This window comes from Megalops cyprinoides, chromosome 1, assembly GCF_013368585.1.
Source record: "Megalops cyprinoides isolate fMegCyp1 chromosome 1, fMegCyp1.pri, whole genome shotgun sequence".
Lineage (NCBI taxonomy): Eukaryota > Metazoa > Chordata > Actinopteri > Elopiformes > Megalopidae > Megalops > Megalops cyprinoides.
This window is the reverse complement of record NC_050583.1, coordinates 56,597,825-56,608,299: the sequence shown is the minus strand read 5'-3', so window position 1 is coordinate 56,608,299 and position 10,475 is coordinate 56,597,825. Positions and strand designations below refer to the sequence as shown.

Genomic DNA, 10,475 nt, shown 5'->3' with positions numbered 1-10,475 from the left:
GATACACAAGGAATTTGCCTTGGTGGAGTGGTGCCAGCAGTCACAATATCACAAAATACCCAGTAATTCCTGACACACTGGTATGAGGACCCACATAGATGACGCATAGTGCAATAGACATTGACCAGGTTAAAAATTAAAACAAATGTTGTTCAATTGCATTTAACTTTATTATTGCATCACTGTGAGTAAAGTAAGGCAATACTTCTTTGTTACATTATTGGATTAAGCAGAAATTGTGAATCAAACATAACTGATGAAGTCTGTCATAATGTACATCCCTCAGTAATTTACAAGTACCCAACCTTGTTGCCCTTACAAAAAAGGTCTGTTAAAGACCCTATAGTAAACCGGCCAATCCTGCATTAAACTGAATTGTCCTTGAGGCTATTATTTTATGGATGTGATGAAATTAAACCACATTCAAATGATAACGCTGATGCATTTTTTGCATACCCAGTATAATGTCTGAGGCAGTCATGTGTGACTCAGATAATTCTACAGCTGACCTATTAAGATCTAGACATGTCTAGACCCCCCCCCCCCACCCCCACCCCACCCCACCCCTATTGTTTTCATAGCTACTGCAATCCAATCACTGTATGGCTACAGAATTATAATATGTAGGAGGTTGCCATTAAGGTACTAGTAGTTGTATGGAAGAGGCCTACAGAACCATGGTGTATAATTTAACTTAATTCATACTGACAGATTTAAGGTAGATTTACTGACTTTGCCAGTGCATGCAATACATGGTCTAATTCATATGTTAAATTAAAGAACACTAATATAAACTGAATCATAAAGAAAAAATCATAGAGAAAAAAAAAACTGAAAAACTGTGCATTTTTTTCAAAATGATACATCATGGTAATGAGTACAGGAGTCTTTAGTTTCATTTACATTTTTTTTATTTTGTTTTCAACTGTGTGTGTTTGTATGTGTGTATCTGCATGCATGCATACAAGTGGAGGAGAGGTGGGACCGACACTAATTTAATATTTAATTATTTAATATTTGTCGGTGAGAATGTAGAGAACATGCAGTATAATTTTTATTTTTGTAATTACGCTGAATATGTGTTTTTCAGCACCCAAGAGAGTGCATTTGGCATATTTGAGATGGGATTACCTGGAACATCGCAGGTCAAATAATTTGCTTCTCAAGAAAAATAACTAGAAAGCCTTCTATGACATGGGACCTTCTGCATGGATGAACAATGTTCATATTATTGTTTTGTCAGCCTCTTCATAAATGTACCTTTTCAGCTATTAGCAGTTTCCCTGAAATGCTGAATTGCTTTTCATAATTTATGCGCTAATATTAGCACAGCCACTTTCAGTATACGTGTACTTAGATGAATCATTCAGATAAGTGAAAGTGCACACTGTTGTGTACACTGAAGCAGTAGTTCTGTTTCTGTTTAGGTAACATTAGTTTTGATTGTTCTATTTCATTTTATTAATGCATGCGCTGGGAAAGGTAATATTAGTATTGCATGATGTCACTGATACAGACTGCGTTATTAAATAAAGAGGCGTGTGAAAGTAAGTGTTGCTGAAGACAAGAGAAGAGGCATATCACAATACCATAAGGCTTTTTGAGCAGACAGCACGGGGGACGAGTAAAATCTGTGCGTGTTGCCTACATATTTCTATTTTTGTGTTCTGTGTGAATCTCTGCAGCAACGTGGTGGTCACGCTTATTTGATGTATCTCAGCAAGTGATGTCACTGTACTGCTATTCTTCCTAAACATGGCATAACTGGAGCAGTTGATTAACCATTAACCAATTTGACTGATTGTTCAAAAACAAAGATTTATAAAAACGCGAAGATCGGAAGGGAATCTTGCCTAAATTCAGTATGTTAAATGACAGCATAACGTTCGCAAATAATAAGATCACGATGGAATAAGCTTTACACGCCAGAATTGCCCTGATATTCACATGCAAAATGCCGACCATCAAGAAGAAATTCAATCGGTAAAAATATGCACCACTCTTGTTCAGTACAAGATAAATGTGTGCCACACGCGAGGATCTTTTGTTCGCGAGCGTTTACGTCATCCTACTGCCACTCAGCGGCATTGGAGGGCGTTTGGTTTGTCCGAAGCACGCTGTTTGTTCGCGAGCATCAGCTTCACAACAGGCACAGCGCAGAACCACTAATCTTTATATTTCACGAACGTTGATCCAGTCATTCATATACATTAGCCTATTTACATGACATACAGATCTGTGGATTCACGCAGTGTTACCGTAAACTGATGTTTGTGATGGACAGCGTGCTAAGAAATCTTGTCTGCTGTCGTGCATTTGACGTTGGCAGAGGGGGGGATGTGGTCAAATGACTTTACTGTCATCATATTACTTTAATACTCTTGAGATTGGGCGCACTACTATACCTGCAACCTGCCTCCATGGTGGAACTATTTATGAATAATCGGTGTTTCCACCAGGGCAACTGAAGAAGTGAGACAACCTAGAATATTTTCTTTTAGCGACTTTCACTTCCTGGATCTTGGCTCGAATAGGCATTTAGCAAGCGTGGAGGTGAGTGTCACACATCTGAAGTTAATGTTGAATGCCATGTTTAATACTTAACATGTTTTGTTCATATGACTATAAAATAATGAATGTGTCTAATCTCTTTTCTAGATAGCTAGCTACTGTATTTATTTTCGAACGCTTGCTACCAAGGTAACGTTAGCCGACTACTTTGAAGAAGGCCAGCCAGCACCTAGCTAACAAACTAGCCAGAAGGTCACAGATACGCTTTCGGTTTTGTAACCGGAACACCTGCGGCATAACGCAGTGAAACAAAAGAGGCCATTCTCGTTGTCTTGCTGGTCCGATAATATTAGCTAACGAATGAACTGACCAACCGGGTCTATTATATGATTCCCAACAAATAGCTATATTAGCTTGGTTGCTACAACTTGCCTATGTGGTTAGCTAACTGGCTAGTTAACGCTGTCATCCTTCCGTTTGAATACAGTAGCTGGCGGATTAACTGACAGAGTCCTTGCTAGCTACTTTGACACTGTGGCACGACGTTCGCTTTAGATCACACTTCTCGTGTCGGTGCTAATAATGACTAATGTTTCAGGGTACCTTTCCAACTAGCTCACGTTAGCTAGTCCGGTAATGACATTCAAAATGTCCTTCTAACGTTGGCGAACCAGGTCGCAAACAGCCTGAGAGTGGTTGTCTGGTTAGGTCTGTATAGTTCTTAAAACAAGGCTTGCTAGGTAACTAGCTACGTTGGTTAGTTGAGGTAAGGATGATGATTCGTGTCAGTGCCTGCCACCTTCAAGAATATTGTATAGCTGGTTAGCCACTTTACTTAGGTACCAGCTAACAGTGAAAGCTGATGGCTGAAGTCGTTGACGTTTATAAACCTCCCAACTAAAACGAATTCGTAAACATATTAGGAATGTTAGTTTGATGCTTTGAAAATAAAACAGCGGGGAATAACTCCTTTTATCCTACCTGCCCCTGAATTAGCATTGGTCAGTTATGTAGATAAAGAAAGGGTATAGTTGTGTGTGCACGTGTAAGCACAATACTGAAACTGAAAACGTTGCAGAACTACAGGACTTGGCCGAAAGTTTCGGTTTTGCCTGTGGTCCATAAAAATGAATACACGTGACAGCACAGAGCATCTTAATTAAGTTATGGCAAATATACGAGCCTACGTGTTCAATTTGAATAGCGCGAGTTGTTGAAATTAAACCATTCTTTTCTTTTTATCTATCAGATCCCGGTGAAGACCATGGTGCTGAAAGAGATTCCTGCCGATAATTTTACTCGGCCCCTGGGGCGCAACGAAGTGATAGGCTTACTTTTCCGTCTCACAATATTTGGCGCAGTGACTTATTTTACCATTAGTTGGATGGTAGATGCTATCGATCCAACAAGGAAACAAAAAGTTGAGGCACAGAAACAGGTGAGATGCAAACTATGTCCAAGTTTGCCAGTCAGCAAGAGCAAAAACAATATTCAGGTTTTTCTCTTTAGTACTCATTCTCAGTATACTTTTTGTCCATCCATTATTTGAATTCTGAAACTTCTTAAAGTGTTGCCTGTAGTGACTTTTGCCTTGGTGTTGTGCGGCAGGCAGAGAAGCTCATGAGGCAGATTGGTGTGAAGAATGTCAAGCTGTCTGAGTATGAGATGAGCATCGCTGCTCATTTGGTTGACCCTTTAAGTATGCAGGTAAGTGAGTTTAATTCAAGTTGCGTTTGAATTCTCCTGTTCTGAGAGCTTGTCACTGTTAGTTCATAATATGCCCCACATAGAATTCAACATTTTTTCAAATAATTACTAATAAGCGTAACAAAGTTTTTGGAATTATGCTACATCTTAAGGTAGTTTGGGCAAGTGGTTTTACTAAAATTAATCCTTTGCCTAATCATTGCCTAATGTGCAATGTGCAGTTAAAGTAAAGTCACAAACAGCAAAATGAAATTACTTTCCACTAATACATTTTTTTTTCCTGGGAAAAAAAACAAACCTTCAAAAACTCACGCTGAGCTCTTTGTTATGAATAATACCCATAAATAATAACCAGAGATCCATCCATTTGAGTGCTAAGTGTATTCATGATGCCGATTGTACATGCTGAGAAGGTGAGCTAGTGTTTGCTATCTGCTCCTGAATAAAGATAACGAGACAATTCCCGAAGCAGAGGCTGACACAAATTGACACAAGCTTTACTGCTGAGGGACGGAAATGGTGACCTCAACAAGTTCACTCCAGTCCTGTTGTATCAAGTCACAACATACTTTCTGTTTTGCAAATAGTTATTGTTGATATACAAAATCAGAGATTAGTGTTCTTAAATGAAGCATAACACAACGTCTTGTAATATATTTGTCATGTTGTGACAAAAACTGATGTAAGTGTCTTGTAATGATTTGACAGTGTGTTGCAAGTGATCATTATACAGTTTGTTACTTAGTAGTATTTTAAAATGTTTTTTTTTAAATAAACCCAAAGGAACTAGACCTTTTTTGGGCTGTCCTCTCTAAGCCTGCATTACTAGTTCAGTTCTATAGATGTCATTGTGTTTAGGTTTATCTTTTGCTGTTAATGCCCACGGTCTACATGGAAGGTCATGGTAGACTGAAAAGAGGAGCCCTTTACTGCAGATTATGTAGAAGGTAATATGCTTAGTGCCTTCAAGGAGAGGATTCTTGATGTTTTGAGAGGGATGACCGCTGCACTGTTTGAACTCTATGTGAACACTGTGTGGCACTGCAGAGCACAGAAACATGAGGTGAAAGCATGGCTGAACTTGTGAAGGATGATCAAATTTTGCTTTTTCATTGCTGCTGTGCACACTATGCAATTATTTTTTAAAAAGAGGGGTCAGCTTTCAGTGTGGGTTTACCAGTAGTTTTCCTCCTAGAAATTGGGGAAAAAAAGAAAGGAATTAGTCCTTGTGTGACATTCTAATCCAGCTCATATGGTCATGTGCTTGCAGGTCGCGTGGAGTGACATTGCTGGCTTGGACGAAGTAATCACAGAGCTAAAAGACACGGTCATACTTCCCATTCAGAAGAGACACCTGTTTAAGGGATCCCGGCTACTCCAGCCTCCAAAAGGTGGGATTTCAGATCTCTTCCTCAGTGACTGGAAGTGTTTGGCAGGCATGCAGTATCTGAATCTTTTGAGAAGAGGCTTCTTTGTAGGTTAAGCTGCAAGATGTAGCTTTCTGAACTGTGTTCTTGCCTTACGCTTGATTTAACAGGTGTGCTGTTGTATGGGCCTCCTGGCTGCGGCAAGACCCTGATCGCCAAAGCCACTGCCAAAGAAGCCGGTTTTCGCTTCATCAACCTACAGCCCTCCACCCTCACAGACAAGTGGTACGGAGAGTCGCAGAAACTCGCGGCTGCCGTCTTCTCCCTGGCCGTCAAGCTGCAGCCCTCCATCATCTTCATTGACGAGATCGGTACCCGACCCTCTTTCCTTGCCACAACAAATTTAGGGCGTCAAGTGCAGTAGAACCCCTTTGGGTGTATAAACGTGTCAGGCTGACAGGAATACATTGAGAGCAGTACACCTTTTGTAATGAAGGGGATTTTTATATTTTTTTATATTTTTGAAAAAGTGGATTCACGGCTTGTAAGGACTTGATCAGATTTCAATGCAGGTTCGTCTTACTTGGCCTACAATGGTGTTCCACAATAGTGAAGAAAATGTAACTAGAAGGGACAGTTTGAGGATGAACTGTAAGTCACCTTGAAAAAGCCTAGTATGGTAGTGGCTAGCAGTTTCAAGCTTTGCTGGAGATAGGGATGAAACGGTTCCCGGTTTCACGGTAAACCATGATAAAATTCCCAATGGTTAGTATTACCGTTTCAAATTTTAATTATCATTAAAACATTTCCATGCTTTGGAAAAACTTTGAAAAAATACTGTTTTCTTATCTGCAACATGCAGAAAATGCAGTTTTCCATGGCCACATGGTGCCACTTTTAATGTTAATGCACAGCAATGTAATTTTACACTCGCTGAAGGTATTGACCAAGTTTCATAAGTGCATCTGAAAAGCTGTAGTAGGAGGTGCGTACAGAAAATTGGACAGAAGAAGAAGCATGAAGAACAGTATGTTAGCTTTTCAAACCAACTTGGGTTAAAACCGTCAACAGTTATGTCCTGTACAACACTCAGGCTAGAGAAGCAACATTTAAGCCCTAACATGAGATTACATCCAGGTGCCTCTTAGTGAAAAGTCAGAGTTAACTACAAGGGGCTTCAGTACTCATATGTTCTTAAGGCTACTTCTCCTTTTCAGACAAGATCCTCGGTGTAGCTAATTAAGCATGTGATAATGGTCCCTATTGTTGTGCCGCTAAAACTGTTCCTCTCCCCTGTGCTGCAGACTCTTTCCTGAGGAACCGTTCCAGCTCTGACCATGAGGCCACAGCTATGATGAAGGCCCAGTTCATGAGCTTGTGGGATGGCATGGACACGGACTTCAACTGCCAGGCAAGTCCCTCACACGCGAGCCTAGGAAGTAGAACATGCGCTACCACCGTTGTCATCAGAGCAACCCCCAAAGAGAGGGCCATTAAATTGCATAACAACTGAAATGAAGAAAGATGCTATAATTATCGCTGGATGTGACACAATTATGTAACGCTACTTCCTTGTCATCTTCTCTCATGTAGGTTATTATAATGGGCGCCACCAACCGTCCACAGGATCTGGACTCTGCTATTCTCAGGAGGATGCCCACCAGGTTTCACATCAACCAGCCTGTGAGTTCAAAGCTGCCACATGCTTACACTCTCCTCTGCTTCTTATCTCACAGTGCAGAGAATTACCCATGGGCAGCAACTGGAATTTGAATGATCTTAAAATGTCACCTTACATGTGGACTCCCAATAGTAATTATTATTTCCTTCAAATTTTCAAATCGATCAAGACTGCTAATATGCTGGTTAGTCCTAGCTGCATTAGTTAGTTTGCCCCTAACTGTGGCATGTTAGCATTGTTTTAGGCATTTTTATCCTGTTCAGACAACTTGCCAAAGTGTGTTTTCAGTGTCTGTTCCTAGCTAGGTATTGTTAGCATATCATTGGTAGTGAACACAGGAAACTATTACTTCCAATACACCGGATTTGTATATAACCCACATCATACACTATAGGTTTTCCAGTGCTAAATCCAGAATTCCTGAATGCTTTGTCTAACCAAATGCTTCTACCAGGGATTATTTGCTCATAGAACACATGGGGGTCAATTTGAAATAAAATCTGATTTAGAATTTGATTCGGAGACTTGTAGGTTCTGTATCCATGTTCATTATATTCTATGTTGTATCTTATTTTACATTTGAGTTAAGAACCATGCAAAATTGTACAGAGATGTCAATTATTTCCATACCATATTGACTAACCCAGCTAGTTTCCTTTTGATTAAATAGATTTTTAATTCACTTAAGTTAAAATGTATTTCTGTTCTTTGGTTATATTTTTACTGGCAGTAGTGTTACATTTGATTGGATTTTTTTTAATGCATACAAGAGTACACAGTAATATGTACCATTTTCCCCTTCCTTGTTGCAGAATCTGAAACAGAGGGAAGAAATCTTGAAACTAATACTGGAAAATGAAAATGTAAGTGTTTCTATCCAAGTCTAAAATCTAGTTATTTTAGTAATGCATTGATACATTATTACATGACATTATAGCAGACATTCTTATCCAGAGCGACTTAGAGCAGTTAGTTTTTTTTTGTTATCCAAACAGCTGGATATTTACTGAGGCAATTGCAGGTTAACTACCTTGCCCAAGGGTACAGCAGCAGTGCCCCAGCAGGGACTTGAACCGACAACCTTTCAGTTACGAGTCCTGCTCCTTAACCACTGTGCTACACAGCATAGCGGTTAAGGAGCTTTTACAAGCTCCTTAAGATATTTTCAAACAGTCACTTTTAAGATATTTTACAAGCTGTGTGTTGTTTAGGGACTTTTCTGAGTTCAAATAGGTTCTGTAATTCTGGTGTCTGCTGTGGAAGACCACCGCAAGCACCGAAATTCCATATAGCGGGAGCATGCGTTACTTGCTTTTGCATTCAGTGACACTTGAGTGCATTTGCCGCAGGTGGATTCCGCCATCGACCTGCGTGAAGTGGCGAGGGAGACGGAGGGCTTCTCTGGAAGCGACCTCAGGGAGATGTGCCGGGACGCCGCGCTGCTCTGTGTGCGGGACATCGTTCACAGCAGCCACCCTGACATCAGGTACTCCTCAGAGCAGGAGAAGCGCATTATTGGTTCGGTCTGGAAAAAGCGATGCTCCACACGGTTGTGGTGATGGAGAGTGAGTTTACCTGGCCAGATGAGCAACCAAGCAGCCATCTTCATGAAGGTTTTAAAAGATCTCTAAAGTCAGCCATGATTCTCGTCAGTAGAATGATACTTGGGGATGAACATACCAAGCATTTATAAATAAATTAATTTCGGTCAAACTTGATATACACGTTGAGAGGCAGTTGTAAGGTGAACAGCTAAGGACGTGGGTGGGGGGCGCTTTGATGCGTGTTTGGGGATCGTTAACATGGAGCCTTGTGTTGCACCTTTGTCTCCCCAGCCCAGAGGAGGACAACATCCGGCCAATCCAGCAGCAGGACCTGCAGCGGGCCATCCAGAAGATTAAGAAATCCAAGTGTGCTGGAGCACAGAACGTTCTGGTGCACGCTGCCTTGGACTGAGTCCTCCTCCAGGGAAGAGGGTTGAGGGATATCTGTTTTTTGTTCTTTCCTTTTTCTGTTTCGTTTACAATTTCATTTAAAAAAAAAAAAAACAAAGCAAAGCAAAACAAAAACTCGGTTTCGAGGTGTGCAGCAGGAACACAGACTTGCAGTTTCTGATCTGAAGAGGAGAAAAAGCAGGTGCTCCTTTTGAACTCACCAGATGCACGAGGATCATTGTGGTCCAGAGGTTCCACCATGCAGCTGCTGTGGTTGAGCCATTCATATGAAATTGTACAAGAATGCTGGATATCATGAAATATCTGTGCAAAAAAGGGGTACACATGGTGCCTCTCTCACTGTTGGAAGTAATCTCCTTGCAGAAGTAAAGAGCAATACAGTGGGGGGGCTCTTACCCATACTCTTTTTTTTTTTTTTTTGCAGGTTGTAAATTTAATGAGAAGTTCAAGGAGGCTGCTGAAAGCACTGAGTAGGCTTGTGTAGTGACTCTGGCACAAGATGAGGAAGTACAGTTGTAGTTAACACTGACACAATATGAATTAATTTTTTGCCAAGGGGGGAGGTGTGGAAAGGGGACTGATGCAAAAGTTGAAGGAGTATCAGGAAATTCTGCTCGGACATTGCCTTTTAGTTTATAATAATGCAGATAAGCAGAGCCATTATTTATTGATGCTGTTTAACCTAGCGATGCCATTAGCTGTTCTTTGCTGCCTGATTGTTCATGATGTTGTCTGTAAGAGAAAAAGCAGATGTTGTTACACGCAGGATACCCTCTGACTTGGTACCTCATTACCTCTGGTCTGAAAACTGGAGTCTATACCTCTCCATTCCCCTTGTGAACGACAGATCAACAGAAACAGTGCTTGGCTACAGGGCTGCTGTAAAATGCTTCTAGTGCTAATATTCATTGCTTTTATGGTTTCTGTTCCATTAACCTGCTACTCTACAAGCAGGGCATGCGAGGAGAACCAGTCTGCTTATAATCAATTTCTTCCTGTTTAAAACGATGGTATCAGAACATGTAAATAAATGTGTGGAAATGATGAAATTGCCAATTAAGAGTTAATGTTACAACTTTTCAGTGGGATATAGCTGGATGTCAGAATGGTTAATATTTTAGTTTTTGTCTGGATTGAACTGTTGTTCTAATAAAACATCAGTCAAAACATCCCTTTTTAAATCCCTTTTAATATAGAAGGAAAGGAGCATTCTGCTTAACCTGAAATGTTTTAATTACACTGACATCTCAATAC

The 10,475-nt window shown here is 40.5% G+C and overlaps 1 protein-coding gene across 1 annotated transcript; it reads left to right on the top strand.

Moving 5' to 3' along the window:
- Positions 1–2,176: 2,176 nt before the first annotated feature.
- On the top strand, positions 2,177–10,326 carry atad1b (ATPase family AAA domain containing 1b). Its single transcript, XM_036532418.1, has 10 exons — positions 2,177–2,553; positions 3,761–3,949; positions 4,120–4,218; positions 5,489–5,609; positions 5,756–5,956; positions 6,890–6,996; positions 7,179–7,268; positions 8,079–8,129; positions 8,616–8,752; positions 9,102–10,326. Exons 2-10 carry the CDS (start codon positions 3,776–3,778, stop codon positions 9,220–9,222), a joined length of 1,101 nt encoding a protein of 366 aa, XP_036388311.1. The 5' UTR covers positions 2,177–2,553; positions 3,761–3,775; the 3' UTR covers positions 9,223–10,326.
- Positions 10,327–10,475: the final 149 nt, after the last annotated feature.